Source organism: Cervus elaphus, chromosome 23 (assembly GCF_910594005.1).
Source record: "Cervus elaphus chromosome 23, mCerEla1.1, whole genome shotgun sequence".
Lineage (NCBI taxonomy): Eukaryota > Metazoa > Chordata > Mammalia > Artiodactyla > Cervidae > Cervus > Cervus elaphus.
In genome coordinates this window covers 71,666,310-71,689,259 of record NC_057837.1, presented here as the reverse complement: position 1 = coordinate 71,689,259, position 22,950 = coordinate 71,666,310, and the positions used below count along the sequence as shown (strand labels likewise).

The 22,950-nt window shown below is 49.1% G+C and overlaps 1 protein-coding gene across 7 annotated transcripts in view; it reads right to left on the bottom strand.

The window, feature by feature from the left end:
- TOX2 (TOX high mobility group box family member 2) overlaps positions 1-22,749 on the bottom strand; it is a 150,448-nt gene extending 127,699 nt beyond the window's left edge. For 3 of the 7 annotated variants that reach the window (XM_043884582.1, XM_043884580.1, XM_043884583.1), the window contains exon 1: positions 22,580-22,749. In XM_043884582.1, the coding sequence (XP_043740517.1) occupies positions 22,580-22,678 (99 nt within the window). In that variant the 5' untranslated portion in view covers positions 22,679-22,749. Of the gene's footprint in view, positions 1-17,596; positions 17,618-21,248; positions 21,442-21,645; positions 21,734-22,579 lie in introns of those variants that run through there. The other 4 variants (XM_043884585.1, XM_043884584.1, XM_043884587.1 and 1 more) reach the window with 4 other exon arrangements.
- Positions 22,750-22,950: the final 201 nt, after the last annotated feature.

The following is a 22,950-nucleotide window of genomic DNA, read 5'->3' as shown; positions in this document are numbered from 1 at the left end:
AAGACAGTATACAAAAGACATGGAACACAGCCTGGCACATAGGAATAGTGTAAGTAGTAGCTCCTCCTCTGTCCCATCACCTCTTTCTGCCACCCCGCCCCATCACTCCGCGTGGAGTAAGAGTTCCCATGTTTCAGATCAATATCTGGTGGCAGGTGACAAGTTGGGACTATAACTTACATAACATCGAGAGAGAGAAAGAGAAAGGCTTGCTTGGAGGATGAGATGGAAAGAGCTGCATGTTGGCAGCTCTGACAAAGGGAGAAAACTCAGGCTGTGGTGAACAGCATAAAGAAAAGTGGAGATGGTTGAGAACTGAGCCTCTGCCCTGAAGGCAGACACACCCCAAGCCCACATCTGTCTTCATCTGGGATGATTATCTCTGGTCCTTCCTCCATTCACCGCCAAGGCACCAGCAGGCAGCCTGGAACTGGCCACTCAGGAAGGATGCAGGTGGGCACATCACAGAGGCAAGAAAACCAGCTCTGAGACCCCTGATTGATTCCTAGGCTGCTGTCAGCAACTTGAGCTTCCCAAGTGTCTTAGTGGTAAAAAAGAAAAGTACCCTCATACCAATGAAGGAGATGCAGGAGATATGGGTTTGATCCCTGGGTCGGAAAGCTACCCTGGAGGAGAGCATGGCAACCCACTCCAGTATTCTTGCCTGGAGAATCCCATGGACAGAGGAGTCTGGTGGGCTACAGTCTATGGGGTTGCAAAGAGTTGGACATGAGTGAGCATGAGCACGTTGGCATCTTAGCCTGGCCTCTGTCCCACAATGCACCTACCACAAAAGCAGAGGCCCCTCTACCCCAAGGACCCTGAATGTCAACAGGAAGGCTCCAGGGTGGATTCAGCAACTGCCCACCCCCCGCCCCAACACACACTGATGAAGCTGAATGCAGGGAGGGCTGACATGTGGGGGAGCTGGCCCCACATGGGGACACTGGGTGACTCCCCCTGCGAGCATCTACACCTCACCATGGCCTTCCATGGCCCCCATTACAGGATCCAAACCCTGGGGGCTGGCACTCCAGGCCCTTCCCAAGCCCCAAACCCATATACTTTGGCCACCTGATGTGAAGAACTGACTCAGGGAAAAGACCCTGATGCTGGAAAAGATTGAAGGCGGGAGGAGAAGGGGACGACAGAGGATGACATGGTTGGATGGCATCACCGACTCGATAGACATGAGCTTGAGCAAGCTCCTGGAGTTGGTGATGGACAGGAAAGCCTGGCGTGCTGCAGTCCATGGGGTCACAAAGAGTCGGACATGACTGAGCGACTGAGCTGAAACTGAAACCAATCCACCCAACCCTAGCCCAGGCCCCAGCACAACCTGAGTATAGGGACCAAGGACCAATCACAACCAAAACCCTGTGAGGCTACAGCACAAAAAAGCAGAAGTGGCTTACCCAAGGTCACACGGCGAGCTCAAACAAGAGCCAAGAGCCCTGTCCACATCCACACTCCTGAAGGTCACTGTCAGGCCAGGATACAGTGTGGGTGCTGATGGGGTCTCCCCTCCCACCCCGATCTTCCTTTTCAGGCTGTGCACCCACTCCTCAGCGACAGTGCAGGCTGTTCCCTGCAGAACTGCTCTTGGCTGAAAGGAGACAAGCCTAGGGGGCATGACCCAGCTCCCCCACCCCTCCTGAGGAAGCCCATGGCCATGACCACCAGACATGGAGGTATAGAAGACCACCCTCCATGTCAAGACGGGACCAATTCTATAGCATCATTCATGCTTCAGGGATCCCTGTAGGATGAAGCAAATCTCCAGGGAGACCACCTCCTTGCTCACCTTCTCCCTGCCCTGCTTCCCCGACTCCCCTTCTCACGAAAGCACTCCCCACTGAATCTCTTTCACAAGAAGCAGCTCTGCTGCTAGGGAGCTCAGCCTGACACAAAGTCCTCAGTCCTCAAATTGTGGTCCACTCACCAGCAGCAGCACAGCGTCACCTGGACCTCAAGAGAAATGCACGCTCTCCGACCCCACCCAGATATACTAAATCAGAAACCGCCTTTTTATAGAAACCAACTTGCATGTGATTCCCATGCAAGTTACAATTTGAGACGCTCTGGCTTAACAGAGATAGTTATCCCATTGTGGGGATCATCCAACCCATCTGCCCATCTCTTGTGGCAATCGTATGGCTAACCAGCTATGTCATCTCCATGCTCCACGCTCTGGTTGGATGTGAGCTCCAACATAACCGAGGTAGAATCACCACGTTCTTCTGATTTGAGCTCCAGTCTCATGCACTTTACACGGTAACCAGAATTCTGCTTTTCTTTTATGCCCCCAGAAACCAGTCCCAGTGCTTGCTTAGTCAATTAGAGAGCTTGCCTCCACTACCTTCTTTTATCAAAAATTTATTTAGTTATTCATTTATAAATAAACAGGCTGTAGGGGTCTTTGTTGCTGCTCGGGTTTTTCTCTAGTTGCAATGAGTGGGGTTACTCTCTAGTTGTGCTCACACTTCTCACTGCGGTCGCTTCTCTTTTTGCAGAGCACGGGCTCTAGGCGCACCAACTCAGTGGTTGTGGCGCACAGGCTTAATCGCCCCATGGCATGTGGAATCTCCCAGACCAGGGATTGAACCCATGTCCCCTGCATTGGCAGGTGGATTCTTAACCACTGGATCACCAGGGAAGTCCTCTACTGGCTTCTTGAAGGGACCCCAACCCAACACCAGACAGCTAGGAAATTTTCCTCAAGGGCACTTTTAGGGGAAGATGGTGCAAAGAGGTCCAGATTCCCCAGGGCCCGGGAGGGTGGAGGGAGGGGGAGCAAGGCCACTGATGTTACTGCCTTGGAAGAAGAACATTCCTGACCAGCCATGAGTCAGAAACCCCTCTTCAGAGGCCCCATTGCAGCCCACCCCAGGGAATGAGCCCCACAGAGCCCCTCCAAGGGGAGGCCTATGACCTTTGCAAAAGGAAAGGCAATAACCAAGTCCTACGTGCCTAGTAGACCCCAGGGCCATTCCCGGAGTCTGCAATAATCCTTCCGGGTGTTTGGACAGGAGCAACGGTGCAAAGCTTGTCATCTCTGCCTGTTGCCTGAGGAGGGAAGCGGTTCACCTTTTGCTAATCGCTCTAATTCATTTTTTATTACTAACTTTCCTGTTTTCTATTTGCCATCTGATTGAAGGTATTACCGAAGGCATTTAAACAGCATCAGGCCGTACCACAATGGCAAACATAACTCTTCTGATTGAAATCTGCATTAATATACATATAATTCCCTGATCACAAAGACCTCATGATCCACATGTTAGACCCCAAGTGAAGGCGGATTTGGCAAGAGACATATACACAACTGAAGGTTTTTCAAAGGCAATCAGCTGTGCCAGGAGGCTGCCTTAAGATGGGTGCTTTCTTGGGCTGTTGGTGGACATGGCTGACCCTTTGGCACCACATCCTGAATCCAGAGATGTAAAAACATTCACTCCTTTGAGCCAGGAGTTCTACTTTAGCCGTGGCCAACAGCCTAGGTCTGAACCTTGACACCCCATCTCGAGCATACCCCATAGCCAATCCACTCCCAAATCATACATATTCTACCTCCTAACATCTCCCATATCCTTCTACTTCTCTCCACTTTCATCCCAGCAGTACAGTCCAAACCAGAGTGGTCCAACAGAACTTTATGCAATGACAGGAATGTTCTATATCTGCACTGTCCATGGGGCATATAGAGAACTTGAAATATTGCTTGCATGATGAAAGAACTACATTTTATTTGATTTTACTTTAAATCTCAATAGTCACGTGTAACTAGAGGCGACCATATTGCAGTGTGCAGCCCTAAGCTATCATCAATCCTCTTCTAAACCACAGTAATCACCTCCCCACTGTCTCCTTGCATCCATTCTTTGTCCCATCCATTGCTTTCCCCAGAAGACAGCCACAAAGATAAATGCAACACACCTCAACTCTCACTACCATTGAGACGAAGTCCAAACTCCTGGACATGGCCTTCAGGGCCCCATCTCCTGGAGCAGAAACTACTCCAGTTCTCGGGAAGGCTATGGTGTGCCAGGTACTAGAGTGGGGCAAGCAGCAAAGGCCTCCTGGAAGAGGTATCACTTGAGCAGAAACTTAAAAGACATGTCCATAGGAATCTGCCAAGCAGGATGCCCAAACCAGAGGCACCACAGTGAGAGCTGCCCTCGTAGCTATGTCCATGAGCCACCGGCAGAGAGCCAGCCCTTGTGAAGCTGATAATCTAGTGGGACAAAAACAATACACAGAATGAATCAGCAAATGACACGTGAGAAGAGAAAAGAAAAAGATGGGTAGGGGTTTCTTGTGGACTGGGTGGAAGGGAGAAATCAGCAGGATTAAATTGTAAGGAAGGAAAGGGACCAAATACACATGCTCTTGAGTCTGTGTGGTTGAACAGTAGTGGGTGGTTTCTTCCCCAATCCTTAAACATCTTGGCAGGGAACACAGTCTTGACAATTTATAGTTTAATGAGAAGAAGCAGGTGATTTTGTGTGACCACACTGATTTTTTTATAGAAGTGTATTTTTTATCTATTTATTTATATTTATTTGGCTGCCTCAGGTCTTAGTTGTGACAAAACAGGGGGCTAAGATCCACCAGCCTGTCCCCCATCTAGTCAAAGCACTGATGAAAAATCCTAAGGGTTTCAACCACCAACCCTCTTGACTCCCATTTCAACCTTCTTCCCTAGGCTCGGCATGTCTTTATGATGTGAACTCACGTAGGATCTTTCGTTGTGGTGCACAGGTTCTCTAGCTGCAACATGCTGCCTTAGTTGCTCCATGGCATGTGGGATCTTAGTTCTCTGACTGGGGATTGAACCCGCGTCCCCTGCATTACACAGTGGATTAATCACTGGACCACCAGGGAAGTCCCCAACCACACAGAGATCTTGATTATAGCCTGATGCCACCACTTAGAGGAAGACCTTTAGCAACCTTGGTAAGGGGTAGTGCGTAAACAGTGGAACCTTTCTCTACAATATCTGTCATTCACTATGGATGTTTACACTTCAGTTAACTGTGATTTTGCTCTACATGGTTTATTTTACAGGGTGAATTTAGTTTTTCACAAGTAATTAAAATCTTTCCTTATAAAGTAAAAAAAAAAAAAAAGTCCTGCCTGCCCAACAGAAGCATTCCCATGGACTAGAGAAAGATTTCCTTATCTCTGAAGGTCAGACTGACTGCACTCCAGCTCCCCCAACCCAAGCAACTGGGAGTGATGCCTCCCTCCTGAAAATGGCAAGGTCACCACCCACAGGGAGACCGGAAGTGGACAAAATGGGGCTGAGATCCACCAGCCCTTCCCCCAGAAAGTCAAGCATTGATGAAAAATCCTAAGGGTTTCAACTGCCAACCCTCTTGACTCCCATTTCAACCGTCTTCCTTGGGCTCAGCATGTCTTCACACTGTGAACTCACACTTATTAACATTTGCAAAGCCCCAGACACTGTGTCTCTCATATTTATGCATTTAATCCTCTTGGCAACAATGCACAAAAACACAGTGGAGGCCCAGAGAAGGTGACACCAAATTATTCTTGGAAACACAGCCTGGGATATGTTATGAATGCTATCTCTGGCAAATATAACCACCACACTCATTCATTCATTCTTTCAACAACTTTTCACTGAGCACCTACTACACAGCAGACCTCACATTTAAGTGCTGGGGACTCAGTGTTGAAAGAAACAAGCGTGACTCCAATGGTTGGAAAGCTTACTGTCCTCAAGGTGGAACAGGCACTCAAGTCACCTTACAGATCTAGCATGCAAGGGGGAAAAACACACTGGGGGCTGAGACAGAAAATAACAGTGTAACTGCAAAGATGAGGGGGTCAGAATCTTGGAGAAGGTAAGGATAAAGCTGAGACCTGAAGGATGAACAGGAAATAGCCTTGTGCAGAATGAAGACAAGGACATTTCACACAAAGGCAATGGCATATGCAAAGACCTTCAGGCAAAAATAAGCATGCGGGTGGGGGCACCTGGGGAAAAGCAGAAGGTTGGGGTGGCTAGGATGGAGTCAATGGAGGCTGGTTTTGCTCCCCATCGTATCCCGACTCAAAGCCCAGGGCCTCGGACAGAGCAGCTGGGAGTGAGGCTGGAAAAGCAGGTTAGATCACACCAGGATATCTGGACCAAAAAAGACAATTAACGTTACCTACATACCCAGGGGAAGCACTGGAAGGTTTTAAGCAGAGGTCTGATTTTGGTTGGGCAGAGTTCACGAAGCTACCACAGAGACCCATGAGCAATTCTGCCCAGAAAAATGACAGGATCTCATTCACAAATCAAACAAAACCCGATCACGGTCGAGGTGGCTACTCAGCGCATCGTGCTGTGTGACTCGTGGCCATTGGATAGTGACTGACCCCCAAAGCTAAGTGTCCCCAGCTGGTATGTGGGAGGTGGCCACCTTTCGGAAGAGCAAGATAAAGCAGCAAGTGACAGGACCTGTTGACCGAGCATGGGACAGAGGCAAGGCCATTGGCAGAGAGAACACTGTGCCAAAGATGCTGCAACAGGGCCGTGGCTTGTTGTTAATGTGAAGCCATCAGGAAAACACACTTCTGTGCTTCACTGATACTGTAAGACATAATCTAAGAGACTGTGCAAACATTTAGTGCTCCGTTCACAAGGTAAGTAAAACAGCTAACAGAAGAGCCAATGGAGGAAATGCATTGTGCAGGTAGGAGGACAGGCCCTTCAGGTTAGGAGTTTTTTTCCTCTTTGTCTCATTTAAAATCAAACTTTGGCTCTTAGACATCCATAAACAGATCTGGAAAGGGAAAAAGAAATTAGGTATCTCAGATGCTTAAACACACTTTATTATTCATTTAATTTAATCAACAGCACAGTTAATTCCATATTGCAGAGGAGGAAACTGAGGCCCAGAGGTAATAAGTAGGTTTCCAAATGCCCTCTTAGCCCCTTCTATGCCTTTGCACATGCTGTTCCTTCTACCTGGAATGCTCTTCCCTATCTTCTTCACCTGGCCAATTGACCTCCAAGCACAGGCCAGGTGTCGGCTCCTCTGAGAAGCCTTCCCTGACTCCCCTCACCCCACTCCACCCTCTGCCTGGCCGGGCAGTCTCACACCCATTGGGATTGTTTCTTTTTGCCTGTCTCTCTAATATAACAGACTGTGGCTTCTCAAGGACAAGGACCAGGTGTTCATCATCTGTTCATGTCTGGCATCTACCTCCAAGGCCTACATACAGCAGGCAGAGAATGTTCTTTGCTTGGCTGAACGAATGAAGGAATAAATGAATTAGCTCTAAGTTTCAAAGCCAGAATTTGATTCCAGGTCAATATGACTCCAAGGCCTATCTCTTGACCAGAGTGTGAGTGTGTGTCTTTATATAATCAATCAGAAAACATACAAAAACATGGGATACATTTCAAAACATACTAAGAGCTTCATTCATCCCTCTGAAAGAGCTACTGAAAAGCGACACCACTAGGGGAAAAGAGGATGGTGAATGTGGATAAAGGGTTCACCAAACCCTTTTGCAAGAGCATTTCACCTTGGTTAATAGTCTAGCATAACTCCCCTGGAAACCTGAAGAAGGCAGGATGCTAACTGTGTTACTAGGCAACTCTGCTTATGGTAAAAATGACCCTTGACTGATAAATTGCATCTGGGCTGGAAGGAACTATAAATAAACTATAACTATCTGATTAAGAGGCTGTATTTGGGACCTCCCTGGTGGTCCAGTGGCTGAGACTCTGTGCTCCCCACACAGAGGCCCTGAGTTCGACCCCTGGTCAGGAAACTAGAGCCTGCATGCCGCAGCTAAAGATCCCACATGCCTCCACGAAGATCAAAGATCCTGAGTGTTGCAACTAAGATCTGGCACAGCCAAGTTAATACATATTTAAAAAAGAAGCCACATCTGAGGTTTCCCCCGAGTGTAATGACTCTTGTAACTGATGTGCCCCTTGCAGGGAAGTAGATACTAGAGAATGAGATGGTCCTTTGGGAACTGAAGCTTTTAAGTCAGGTGGTTTCCAAAGCCACCTACTGAGGCTCTCTTTCTCTTGCATCTGAACTAAAACCTGGCACTGGGGGGAGCTGACAAAGAAAAGAGAAGTCCACCTCCATGGACAACGTCAGAGACCTCTGCTGGAACTTCTCCTGCAGAGGAGGCACAGAGCATGTGTCCTGCTGGTCAAGCAGTGGTTCTTGTTCCAAGTCCTTCGAGGAGACAGGTACCAAGGGTCGCCCAAGTGAGTCTTATGAAGCTGAATATTTCATTGAACCTTAGAGTCTTTGTGAGAGCATCCATGAGAAAGAAGAGAGCTGATGGAGAGGAGGAAAGAGATGATCACAACCAGAAACACCACTACACTTATTCTGAACTTGAAAGCTCCTCAGAGCTCTCCTTTACAAAAGACATGAAAACCTGGGATGCGGACTGCCCTGGTGATCCAGGGATTAAGAGAGGGTGTGGATTCAATCCCTGCTCAGGGATCTGAGATCCCATATGCTGCGAGGTGCAGCCAGACAAAAAAAACTTGGGATGCCGCCTATGCTCACTGTCCTTCAAGGGCCCAGATGACCTGAACACCACCCAGGACTAGAACAAGGGAGGATACGACTTACTTGATTTCCCAGAGACCTCACCACAAACCTGAGATGCAAATAGTTTTGTGAGATAATTGAGGCTCAGAGAGGTTAACTCAGAGGTCCAAAGTCACACAGCTTGTAAGTGCCAGGATACGAACCCAAGTACTTCCACAGAACTCCAAAGTCATATTTGAATCCACTATTTGGTTTTGCACAAAAATTCACTTACAGCTCAGGTGAACGTATAGAGCAGAGAATGCATGGGGTAGAGGGGGGTTGCTGATCAGGTCATTTGGGCCCTTGAAGGACAGCAAGGAACCATCCCAGGTTTTTTTTTGCAGGGGCACGGGATAAAGGGATCTCCTTAAATAATGTAGGTAACACCCAATAGGTGCTTATTAAATCTTTGCAGAACAAATGAGCAATGAAAGGCCCAGGGTCCACCTTCCACATCATCAAGTATGAGTGTGTAGGCTAAGTCACTTCTAGACTCTTTGCTACTCTATGGACTGTGGCCTGCAAGGCTCCTCTGTCCATGGGATTCTCCAAGCAAGAATACTGGAGTGGGTTGCCATGCCCTCCTCCAGGGGATCCTCTCAACCCAGGGATCGAACCTGAGTCTCTCATGTCTCCTGCATTGGCAAGCAATTTCTTTACCACTAGCACCAATTATCAAGTATAGTTCAAATCAAAACACAGCACAGTGCAACAACAAAATTTATGCATGAGATTGACCCTGGGTCAGACTACTGAGGTGGATTCCTTTCCAACAAGTTTCTAAATCATTCCTACAAATTAGGCCCAACTTCGAGATAAGCACGTTTTAATTAGCTCTAATGTGAAGGCATTCTACTACCAAATGCTGTTTGAAGTTGAAAACCAAGGCAGGAGGCCCAGCTGGGAATCCCCTGACCCCTAGAATAGACAATGCCGAAACAGTTGAAACAAGGGGTGAGCTGGCCCACTCTTGCATCCCTGAAGAGGGAGGAAGCTCTAGCTGGCACCACGGAGGCTGCAGGAGATAGGAGCGGGGAGGGCAGTCCGAACCCCAGCTCCGCCAGCCAGCTCCTCTGCTGCCTTCTGTAACGTGACTTATTAGGACCTCAGTCTTCCCACCTACACAGTGGGGATGTGTGTGTCTAGCACAGTTCTTTTTTTTTTTTTTTTAATTTTTTTAAATTTTTTTTATTAGTTGGAGGCTAATTACTTCACAACATTTCAGTGGGTTTTGTCATACATTGATATGAATCAGCCATAGATTTACACTTACTCCCCATCCCGATCCCCCCTCCCACCTCCCTCTCCACCCGATTCCTCTGGGTCTTCCCAGTGTACCAGGCCCGAGCACTTGTCTCATGCATCCCACCTGGGCTGGTGATCTGTTTCACCATAGATAGTATACATGCTGTTCTTTTGAAACATCCCACCCTCACCTTCTCCCACAGAGTTCAAAAGTCTGTTCTGTATTTCTGTGTCTCTTTTTCTGTTTTGCATATAGGGTTATCATTACCATCTTTCTAAATTCCATATATATGTGTTAGTATGCTGTAATGTTCTTTATCTTTCTGGCTTACTTCACTCTGTATAAGGGGCTCCAGTTTCATCCATCTCATTAGGACTGGTTCAAATGAATTCTTTTTGACGGCTGAGTAATATTCCATGGTGTATATGTACCACAGCTTCCTTATCCATTCATCTGCTGATGGGCATCTAGGTTGCTTCCATGTCCTGGCTATTATAAACAGTGCTGCGATGAACATTGGGGTAGCACAGTTCTTACAAAGACTTAGTGAGATGATATAAGTAAGAGAGCCTGACTCTGAGCTTGCAGTAAATGCTCAGAGAATAATTTGTGCTTATATAGACCCTGCTTTTCTCCATAAAACAGCACAAATATTAGAAATAAAAATCTGTGAGACTGGGATTTTTTTTTCAAGACGGTGGGTAGAACACATAATTTTACCTCTCCCCTTTTCTAAACCCCACTAGACTGGGGTTTTCTGGTTTTCGGTTCAACCCTCTTTCTCTTCAACATCTTACTTTCCAGCACCCTCTCACTGTTTCTGATGCCCACTCCTTTCTTGTTTTCTTACAGACCCTTTTGGAGTTATTCAGCTTTCATCTACCTGAATTATGAATATATATGTGTGTATATGAATTATGAATATCTGTGTTGTATCTGTCTCCCCTTTTTTGCCATTCTAGTGGGGTTCAGAAGAGAAAAAGCTACAGGAAAAGCTATTTTCTTAACCGAAACCCAGAAAATCCCAAAGAACAGGCAGCAAAGGCTGAAAGCCCTGGGAGACTTGACCTTTGTGTTAACCTATAGTCCTCTGCAAGGAGATCAAACCAGTCAACCCTAAAGGAAATCAACCCTGAATATTCACTGGAAGGACTGATGCTGAAGCTGAAACTCCAATACTCGGGCCACCTGATACAAAGAGCTGACTCATTGGAAAAGACCCTGATGCTGGGAAAGATTGAGGGTAGGAGAAGGGGACGAGAGGATGAGATGGTTGGATGGCATCACGGACTCAATGGACATGAGTTTGAGCGAGCTCTGGAAGTTGGTGATGGACAGGGAAGCCTGGCGTGCTGCAGTCCATGGGGTCGCAAACAATTGGACACACTTAGTGACTGAACAACAACAGTCCTCAGAGAAGCTGACTGTTGGCTTTAACCTAGGGTAAGCCAGGGAGAAGAACTCTTTAATTAAATAAGAAGTCTGTCTCGGGGACTCCCCCTTGCTATGGATGGGCATGATGCAGGAAAAACAAAGTGCACTAGTGCCCACGGGTAACTGCTGGCTGATAAGAGAGATAGAGGTCCCCACCCAACTGCAAGTGAGCTTGTCCCATGCTCTAGCACAAGTCCCCAGCTTCAAATGTCTACACATAGACCATACTCAGGGCACCGAAAACCAACATTTGCATTGCCTACCTACATGCTCGTGGCTTTCACAGATGTTGAGGAAACTTACAACCACAGAATAGATCAATCCAGAACCTTGTTTACAAATAAATGTCAAGCAAGAGTTACCAGGCATTTGTAGAAAATATCAGCATAAAAGAGGGCCAGGAAGTGAACCGAAGAGCTAGTCAACAAGAAAACAGAGTTAATGCAGCAAACAGAAAATGACTTTTTTAAACAACTGAATTATCATCTTCAAAAAGATTCAAGATGTTCATATATCCATTTAGAAAAGGATGCGCTACTATAACATAAGATCAATCAAGAAACAATACAATATTCTGGGAAATGAGAAAGTGATTACAGAAATAGAAATGATGCTTATTAGAAGCATTGAACTAAAGAATGGTTATGCCTGGAAGTATACGCACCACACTTCACTCTGTCATTAACCCTAGGGAGCAGGGCTGAGAGGGCAGTGGGGAAAATGAAAGAGAATGAGAGGCTCTACTTTTTTTTACTCTTAATATATTTCAGTGTATTTTATAGAGAATAAAAACAATCTTAAAAAAGAGAGAAAGGCGGGGAACTTCCCTGGTGGTCTAGTGGTTAAGAATCTGCCTTCTAATGCAGGGGATGCAAGTTCGATCCCTGGCTGGGGAATTAAGATCTTACAAGTCTCGAGGCAACTAAGCCCATGCTGCAACTACTGGGCCCACACACTGCAATGACGAGCCCGTGCCTCTGAAGGAAGACCCAGTGCAGCTAAAATTAAAAAATAAAAATAAAAAATAATATTGGCTTCCCTGGTGGCTCAGAGGGTAAAGCATCTGCCTGCAATGTGGGAGACCTGGGTTTGATGCCTGGGTTGGGAAGATCCCCTGGAGAAGGAAATGGCAACCCACTCCAGTACTTTTGCCTGGAAAATCCCACGGATGGAGAAGCCTGGTAGGCTATAGTCCATGGGGTCGCAAAGAGCCGGACACAACTGAGCAACTTCACTTTCACTTTCAGGACAAAGAGGGAAATGACAGAATGAAATGAAATTGGGAGTGAATTAATGAGCAAAAGATGTCCCATGATATCCTATGCCATGCCTACAAGTGACCCAGGCATTTGCCTTTGAGCTTCTTGGTTGCTCAGAGAAGATGAAAAATTGGTAAGGAGACCACCATGGCTGCTGACTTACACTGGGGCAGGGCAAAGAGGCTCTTGAAGAAAGCGACAGGACTTCAGTCCAAAGCGAAAGCCAGATGTGACTCACGCAGGCAGGACCCAGAAGCTCCTCAGGAACCAATGTGGTAGAGTCTTCCCCACCACACAGGAAAATGTGTGACATCTCAAAGCAAAAACTCTGGAATCTTAGCAAGGAATGTGTCAGAGAAACTTGCTGGGTCCCAGAATATCCCACTAATGACCATTTTTCTTCATTTGGTCCTAAGAAGCAGTTATCCGCCAGTTCTCATTCACAGCATGAAATAAAGAAGAATCCAGTCAGTGACTCAAAACTCTCTAAAAATTAACAACACGCTGGCCCCTGATTTCTTGGGCTCCCTGAAATGGATACTGCAATGCTTCCCCTTCCACTCATTCACCCCCAAACTGCTGGGCTCACAGCTGTATGTGGGGGCTGCCTGAAGCCAGTGAGCAGAGGACACAAGAATTCGAGGAGTGGGCAGCCCCCTTGCCTCAGTTTGGGACAAACTGGAGCCCAGCTCCAAAGCTCCCTGTGGGTCACTTTCAACATTAAGTATATTCCAGGCCAGCACCGCCCTCTGCCCAGTTGCGCCTCCCCTACTCTGTTCAAGGTGCACCTCCTGAGAACTTCCCTGCAAATACACCTTCCACAGGCAATTCTCCATCTCAGAGTCTGTTTCCAGGGAGTCCCATGTAAGGTTGTCTCCCAGATGAAGGAGACACTCCCCCTGACCCACAGGGGTCCTGAAGAAGGCAAGAACCTCAGGGACACCTGACCATGTCCAATCCAGGCTTACATGCCCCAGGCCAGCAGCACACCCCTACTGCCCTAAGCCAAGACACAAAATTCTCCCACAGTCTAGACGAGAGCCGGTTCTCTGAGTGTGCTCCCTAGGCTAGCAGCACTGCCATAGCCAACTTGTGGGCAGTGCACACCTTCAACTCCTCCCCAGACCTACTGGATAGGACTGTGGGATGGCGGAGGGGGCGGCACAGCACCGCATTCTGAGCTCTAACTGCCCGCCAGGTAATTCTGCTGCACGGAAGTGTGAGAAGCAGAGCATCTCTGACTACTGGGGGAAATCAAACGTAAGTCATTAAACTTTTCCAGAGCAGAATGTAAATTGGTGCAGCCACTATGGAAAACAGTATGGAAGTCTCGTAAAAAACTAAAAATAGGGTTACCATATGATCCAGCAATCTCACCCCTAGGTATACATCTGGAAAAAATGAAAACTCTAATTCAAAAATATACATGCACTCCAATGTTCATAGCAGCATTATTTACAATTGCTAAGACATGGAGGCAAACTAAGTGTCCAACAAAAGAATGGATAAAGAAAATGTGGTGTGTGTGTGTTTATATACATACATATATATATATATAGAATATTACTCAGCCACAAAAAATGAAATATTGCCATTTGTAGCAACATGGACAGACCTAAATAATATTATACTAAGTGAATTAAGTCAGATAGAGAAAAATATTATACGACATCACTTATATATGGAATCTAAAAAATAACACAAATCAACTTATTTACAAAACAGAAACAGACTTATAGACATAGAAAATAAACTTATGATTAACAAAGGGAAAAGGAGGGGAGGGATAAATCAGGAGTATACAATTAACAGATAGACACTGCATGCACGCTAAGTCACTTCTATCGTGTCTGACTCTTTGTGTTCCTATGGACTCATAGCCCACCAGGCTCCTCTGTCCATGGGATTCTCCAGGCAAGAATACTGGAGTGGGTTGTCATGCCCTCCTCCAGTGGATCTTCCTGACCCAGGATTGAACCTGCATCTATTACATCTCCTGAATTGGCAGGCAAGTTCTTTACCACTAGCGCCACCTGGGAAGCCCAACAGATACACACTACCACACATAAAATAAACAAGGATTTACTGTATAGCACAGGGGATTATATTCAGTATTTTGTAACCTATAATGGAAAAGAATCTGAAAAAAAAATACATATATGACGACTAAGTCACTTTGTTGTACACCTGAAACTAACACAATATTGTAAATCAACTACACTGCAATAAAAAGGGAAAGAGGATGCCAGATCCATATAAGTGAAGAATGTTTTACAGACATTTATAATAATATTAAACCCTCTACCTAAAACAAACAAAAATTTTCCTACAGCAGAAGACCAAGAGACGGTCACCAACAACGGTCTGGATCCAGCAACAAGGAACATTTCATACTGAACAATAACTGTGGCGACCCCGCATCTTTTCACTTAAAACCTAAGCAGCTCGAATTCGGCCCTCCGTATAATGACCCCTACTGGTATTCCTCTCTCCTGCAGGCCGGTCTCCCCAACTTAAGCTGACAGTATCCCCAGACCACCTTGCAAGAGCTGCCCCTCTGCCTAGAAGATCTTCCCACCACTCTGCATGCACCCCACATAGCCCGCTTGGTGTTTCCTGTAAGACTCTGCTGTATGAAGCCTACTCACACCTCTGACACTGTCATTTCCCCAGACGGTTATATAGTTAATTGTGACTCTGCATTCTGAGCCAAAACATCACGGATCCACATGGTCTTTCATCTAGGAGAGCCTATTGAGTCACTGAGCCTTCGGGACAGGGCTGAATCCCCTAGCACACAGTAGGCACTCAAGAAAACTTGTTGAGCATCGGAAGAACCCAGCAGAAAATCCAGCCTTGTAAAACCACAAGCCTGTTGCTCCTTCTTGCAGGCACCAGAAACAGCAACTGTACAGTAGGAAATTTAAGCCTCAGGATAATTGATCAAAATTTATTATCCTGTGTTATACAACATGTTTTCACTAAGTTATAAAATTACAATTTACCACGACTCATTAAGTTAATAATTACTTACCATATGTTTTTCCTGCTGTTCCCAAACCATGCTGAAACATCACTACGTAGGTTTTTGGTCCATGTAAACAAATAAAAAAGGATAATGGCCAACCATGTGGATAAAGGATTTGCTGACAGGGAGACACAGGACTAAAATACCAGACAGAAAATGTGAACCTCAAACTCTGCCACTCTCATCACGATCATCTCCTAGTTTACCTGCTCCACCTTCTAGATCAATGGTTCTCAAACAGGGGTGATTTTGCTCCCCAACCCCCAGGGAACACTTAGCAAAGTCTGGAAACATCTTTGATTGTCATGACTCGAGGGGAGGTGCTATTGGCATCCGTTGGTAGTGGTCAAGAATGCTGCTCCACATTCTATCAAGCATGGAACCACCCCCACATCAAGGAATTGTCAGGTCCAAAATGTCAATATCGCTGAGGCTGGGAAAACACTGTTCTAGATTACAGGGAACCTCCACATCTTTAACCTGAGCAATTCCTAATTACTTTAATCTGAGCCTCATAGCAACAATATGAGGAAGGCATTATGCCCCCCTTGTACAGATGAAAAAAACTGAGACTTGGAGAGGGTAAATGATGTGCACGGGTCACCAGTCCTAGCCGGTGAACCACGCAGCTGCAATTTGTACTGGTCTTCTCTGCTTCCAAAACCCACCTTCCCTCCCACACAGATTCAAAAAGGGGAAAAAAAAAAGATGCAAAGGAAGTGCACAGCTCCTTGTCCCTCCATAATGCTGTACAGAGACCGCTTCAAACCGGAGGCCCGGGAAAATCAGATTCAGAGAGCATGCATGAAGAGACCTCTCGTTAGGAAGACCCTTCCCCCAGCAGCCTGCGCCGAAACTAGATTCCTCTTGCATTTTAACTTTCAATTGTGCTGCTCTTTGTGAATAGAAATGAAAGCATTTCCTGCTTGCGCTGAGTGCCTTACAAGCAGGATTTCTAGTCCTCAAAGCAGCCTTATGGGGGTTGAGGGTGGGAGGGAAGTATTGATGTGCCCATTTTCCAGATGAGGAGACTGAGGCACAGGGAGGTGAAATAACTTGCCTGCATTGAGGATCAAAGCCAAGTCTGCTGGGTTACAGAATTTACACTGCCTTTCTAACCTGAGACCAGCACTGGGAAATCAGAGGAGCAAAATTAGTGCCCTACAGAATCACACGGGGCTGGCAGCTGTGCCACACGGGGATCCTTGGGATAAGGGTAAGGCTCTTCTCAGCTTACTGGCTGCTCTCCATGTGGGCTCAGTCCCCTGGGCCTACGCAGGGAAGCTCTTCTAGGAATGTCAGGTCAGCCAAAAGACTCTTGGCCTCTGCCCTGCCCTGAACACCATGCGCTCAGTGCAAAAGTCTTCAGATTATTAGAGTCAAACAGATGTTAAGTTCCTCAAGCCACAGGGAACAACAGGCCAGCCCTGAATTCATTCATTCAGCAGCTATTTACCTAGCATCTATGTGCCAGGCCAGCTCTGGGAACACAAAAGTAAAGGGAGACAGAGACCGTGGTTCCTACCTACTGAAGTATACGAGAGCCCTCATATACTGAAGTATATGAGGATTACGCTCTCTTCAAAAAGCATAATCCTCATCCTCGCCAGGGGGACCACACTCTACAGTTATAAAGGACATGCCCAGACTTTATTTCATTATATTTCCACAGCACAGCCCCCCATCTCACAAGGCCAAGGGTCACTAATTTGCTCTCCTTTTTGCACAGAGGGGAACGCAGGCCCAGGGTAGGGCACTTTCACGCTCAAGGTCACCCAGTAGACTGGGGACAGCTGTGCCAGACCTGGGCTGCTACTCCTGACATTGGTAAGGTACAGAAGTGTGGTCCTTGTAGAATCTTTGGGACAGGCTGGGGGAGGACTATAGAGAACATCCTTGGACAGAAGTGCAAAAGCCTCCTAACAGAAACACAGGCACCCTTCCAGAGTTCCCCCAGGACCAGCCAGCCCAGGGCTCCTCCCCCAGGGACCCGCCCACAGCCACCAGTGTCCCAGCAGAAAGATGCCGTGGGGACCTCACCTACCAGGGATGCTGAGCAGGCCTCTCCAATCTCAAGTCTGGGTGAAGGTGGGACCAGCTCCTCCCACTTTGTGGATTTTCGTCACAAGGAGCCGCCAATCATTCACTACCCAAGCTTGTCTATATTCCATCCAGGGGCAAGATGCTGTGCCCAGAGCTGTGGGGGTGGATAGTTGAATCATTCACCCACCAGCACAATTTCCTGAGTAATTATCGGTCAGGCACTGTGCCAGGTGCTGGGCATGGTTCCTGCCTGGTGGGAGCCCACAAAACCCTGTATACAAACAACCGAACCGCTGCTACATAACATGTGGTCTCCAGAGTGGCAGCGGCAGGACTGGGAGCTCATCAGACACGCAGACACTCAGGACCCCAGCACCAATTAGCTGAATCAGAATCTCAGGGAAGGAAGGGGTGCCCTGGAACCCGTGTTTCAAATCTTGCCAGATGATTCCTATTGCGTACATGAATTTGAGAACTCCTGGTCTAGACCACAAGGCCTACCCCAACCTCACTACTTAAAATGGCAAACCAGTCCCTGGACCTGACACCCCTAACTCTCTTCCCTGCCTCCTTTTTCTCCATAGTTGTACTGACAGCATCGGTCACAATACCATAAAAATCTCATCCATATTTTTATGACTTCCCATGCTGATACATAAGCTCCAGAGGGAAGCAATTTGAGTCACTTTGTTTCACTTCTGTTGCCAAGTACAGTGCCTAGCACAAAGATGTGCTCCATAACTGTTTGTTGACTGAATGATGGATGGCAGAACATGCCAAAACCCATGTAGTAACCAGTTCTTGGGGGGAGACCTGGAAAAAGACAGAAGGTTGCTGACCATGGAGCACTGCATGGAGAAAGTGGTACCCAAGTTGGCCCTGAAAGATGTCTGAAACAGGGATGAAGGATATGTGGAACACAGAGATGCTAAGCCTCTTACTGGAATAGGTCCCAAGTGGTGGATACCATTGTTATCTAATTAGTAGCCGGTATGTGCCAAGAACTTTTATACCCTGTATCAACTCAATTAACTCTCCGGAACCTCAGAAGTAGACAGTGTTGTCCTTAAGAGGACACTGAGGCTCAAACATATTAAATAATTTGCCCCGTTCACAGAAACTTGTATAAGGATGTTCACAGCAGCTTTATTTATAACTGCCCCAAAATGGAAACAAACGCAAATGTCCATCGGCAAGGGGAACAAATAAACCAATACAATGTAATATTACTAAGCAATAAAATAGAACAAACTATGGATATACACAACATAGATGAATCTTAAGGACACTTCATTGAGCAAAATGAACCCAGATGCAAAAATGTATATGCTTCATATGAAGGTCTAGGACTTAAACTGACTTAGTACACGTAAACTGAATTTAGATAAACCACTGATAACAGAAATCAGGTAAGTAGTTTCCTCCAGAGGTAGGGGGTATTGACTGGAAAGAAGCAAGAAGAATTTTCTGGGGTGACAGAATGTTCTATATCTGGATAGGGATAGGGGTCACAAGGGTGGTTATATTTGTCAAAACTCATGGAATAGTACACTTCAAATTTCCATTTTATTGCATGTAAATCATACCTCAATGAGCTAAAATCATTTGCCTTAAGTCACAAAGACACAAGCGGAGATTTGAATCCAGATTTGCTCAATGCCACTGGCCAGTTTCCACTAGTCTGCCACAGTTAAGCAGGGAGCCCCGGGCAATGCGCCCATCCTGATAAAGCACCTTGGCAAAACCCAAGTAAAGGGACTTCATAGTTACCCTAGAAGGATATCATAACTTCTGACTCTCAAACCATGACAGAGACCTGTGGGGAATACCAGAGAAGCATCAAACTGGGAGTCCAGGAACTTGGGTTCAGGCCTCCGCTGCGCTCTTCATTTGCTATGTAACCTATGAGTATACTACTCCATGACTCAGTCTCCCCTTGTGTGAAGGAAGAAGGAAGGGATCAGTGGCTCCCAGTCGGGAGACACACATAGAGCTACAAGGCCACAAATCCCTATGCTCAACCAGGCACCAATACTACATGAAATAAGTAATGTGCCTGTTTCATATCTTATAAGCTATTTTTCAAATGTATGCTAATAATATTGTGATTAATAAAATAAACATCTATTTCAAAGCAAAAATGAAACCATAGCAGCTTTGTCATTGTGCATTTTCTCAAATAAAAGATACCAAAAGAACAGCCACTGCTCATGACTTTGGTTTAAAGAGGCTGGAATCTCTGTGTTAGAGAATTGTTAAGGGGACAGTCACCAAGGGAACGGTCGCCATGGGCCCTTCCAGGTCAACTGCCCCATGGTTGTCCAGCATCACTTGGCAAAGGCTTGTCCTTGTGTTTCTCAGGTTTGGGTCCTTGTGGGGACCAGGCTCTTCTCTAGACTCCAGTGACCAAGCCCCCAGTGTAGGTCACGTCCTGCCTGTGCACCCCACTCTATAGATCCCAATTGTGGTCATGGCTGCATCTTGGGTGTGTCTCCCCTCAAATCTGGAGAGTGACCAGGATCTCCCCAATCCCTCCTTGCTGTACCAAGAAGCCTGGTAGAACAAGGGGCCTCAGTTCCTTGGTACAACTTGCACCACCACCCCCAACCACTAGCACAGAAGGCGAGGGCCCATTGGTGATCTGCTACCAACAGGCTTCTGACTCGTCCCTCTCTGAGCCAAGTGACATCCTCTGTCTCCCCCTGCCACCAGGCTGCAGGATTGAGAAGCAGATCCCACATCCAAGTAGAAAGTCAGTCCTGGTTTTCATCTATCCTAGTGACCCAACTGCCACCCTCCTCCCATCTGGACACACCCTCCACTCTAGGCCAGGGGTCCGGAGATCACAGACAGAAACCAGAATCACCAGCTTCTCCTTCCCTGAGTGGTTTCCTCCTACCAGGGTTTCACACTGGATCTTGGTGCTGAGTCAGAGCTTTACAGAACATCAGAATAAAGCAGGGGCCTCGGCTGAATGCCACCTCCCAAAGGCCCCCTTAGGAGACCACCCCACTCTAAAGGGGCTTACAGAAACACCACCCTGCAAAGGAACACTGCAGGCGACAGGCACCCACCTAACCAGACTTTGAGGCACACATCCCCAGACTCACCCATGCCCCCAAACCAGAGGCTGGAACCTTGGCAACTTCACATTTTAAAAAATTACAAAGCCAAGGGCAGCAGATAGACCACTGCCCCCGCCACATCCAACTGTCTTCTCCATCCTAAAGTCTCCACTTGCTACTTCTCATCAATTTTCCCTCCATCAGATGGAAGCGCCCAGAGAATCGGCCTTCTCTTGAAGACACCATTCTCCTATTCTGCTTCTGACTTTGCCGGTCACTGGACGAACGATAAATCGCCCCATCCTACGCGCGATCTCACTTACCGCCGGTCCCCGCCCCAGGTCTGGGGGCCCCGGACCCCACCCCATGCCCCAAGGGAACTGCGCTGGGCTCTGACCCTAGACTCCAGAGCCGCTCCCCAAGGCCTGAAGACGCAGCCAGCGAGGCTCAGCCTGGGCGGCCCCCAGGTTCCGCGCGGGGACGCCCCCTCCCCGCAGCATCCCCATAGCAAAAAGCTCGATGAAGAGCCTGCGGGGTAGGGTTAAGACCCTGGAGGGGCGCCGACCCAGCCACGGGACTGGCACTCACCACGCAGCGCCACGGAGCCCGCGCGTCTGCGCCTTGGCCGCGGGAAACCCACGCGCGCCGTTCAATCCGGGCTCCGAGTGACGAAAAGCCGCGCTCGGCTCCGGCCGGCCAGGGACCGACGCACCGACCTGCGGACGCACGGACCGTCTGGCTTCCTAACTTAAGTTTGAAAGTTCCCTCCCGGGCGAAGGAAGAGTCTCGGACTGCGCCGCTGCCCTACAGGATCCGGGGCTGGGCTGCGAGCGCGGAGTGGGGTCGGACGCCGCCCGTCCGGACTTCCAGAAGCGCGAGCTCGCACCGCGCCCGGGCGGGGCAGCGCGGCGGGGACCTGGCTGTGCGGGTGGGACCTGGTCGCGGGTGGGGGTGGCGATCTCGGGAAAGAAGGGGCGCCCCTCACCACAACTCCAGCCGGGAGAGCGCTCTCTCGCCGTTCCCGGGAGGGGACAGGCCTCGATGGGCCATTGCCTGCTCGGAATCCGAGGCCCCGGCGGGCGATGACAACCGATTCGTAAACGGCCTAATTCGTGCGCTTCGGCGGCAAGAAGTTAAAAATCCCGACGCGCGGGTGTGGACGGCCGGGCTGGGGGGAGAGGGGGCGGGATGCGGCTGCCCCTGGGTGTGACCGCGCGTGACTGGGTGGCTGTCGGGGTGATTCGTGTGCCTGAAGTTCACCGTCCATGGGGTGGGTGGCTGTGGGTGACAGCGTGCGACCGTGGGAGTCACTGGGAGCGCGGGCGAATGACTGTCGGAACGACGTCTTTGTGTGCTTGTCCCCAGCTGTGGCTGCGTGTGGCGGCGTGGGGGCCCGGGACGCGGTGTGCGGCGGCGGCGCGTGAGAACAGTGACTTGTACGTGGCGAGGTGACAGTACAGGCGCGCGCGTGACTGCGTGTGGTTGTGTACGGATGAGGGTGACCTGTGTGGGACAGGAGTGTGAGCAGGTGCATGGCTGGGCGACAGTGGGTCACTGCGCGTCGGCTCGTGAATGCAGGCGAGGCCGTCAGGGGGGACGTGGTGAGTTTGTCACCGTGACTTCGTGTGAGCAACTGTCGGGTGACTTCTGCCTGTGATCCCAACTCTGGGCGTTGAGTGTCCCCGCCAAGGGGATCGGCGTGATTGGCGTGTGTGCCCGTCGGCAGGGCTGGGGGGGTGCGTGTGTCCGCGCGTCCTCACCGCCGGCATCTCCCCGCGCGTGGCCCCGAGAGCGCCCGCGTCCCGAGCCGCCGGGTGACCGCTGCCCGCGCGCTCCAGCCCGGGACGCTCCCGCGCGGCGCGGGGTCCGAAGGCGCGGGCAGGCCCCGCCCGCCGGGCCCCCACCCCGCCCCCGCCTACCTTGCCGCAGTGGTAATAGTCCAGGGGCGCCAGGCCGGCCGGCTCGGCCCCGGGCCGCGCGCCCACCGCGGGCGCCGAGGGGTACAGGCGGACGTCCATGGCGGGCGCGGCGGCGGCGGCGGCGGCTCCCGCGGGCAGTGCCTGGGCGGGCGGCGGGTGGGAGCCAGTGTGCGAGCGGGTGTGCGAGCGCGGGGGGCGGGCCGGGGGCGGCGCCCGGCGGAGCGCCCCGCCCCTGGCCGCCCGCCCGCCAGCGCGCGCTATTGTTCCGGCCGCGGGCGCCGCGGAGGGCCGGGGGCCTGGGCCCTGGGGGGAGACCGCTCCCGCGGTCCCGGCAGCCGCCAGTCCCCCGCCCGGCTCTCCGCCCCCGCGGG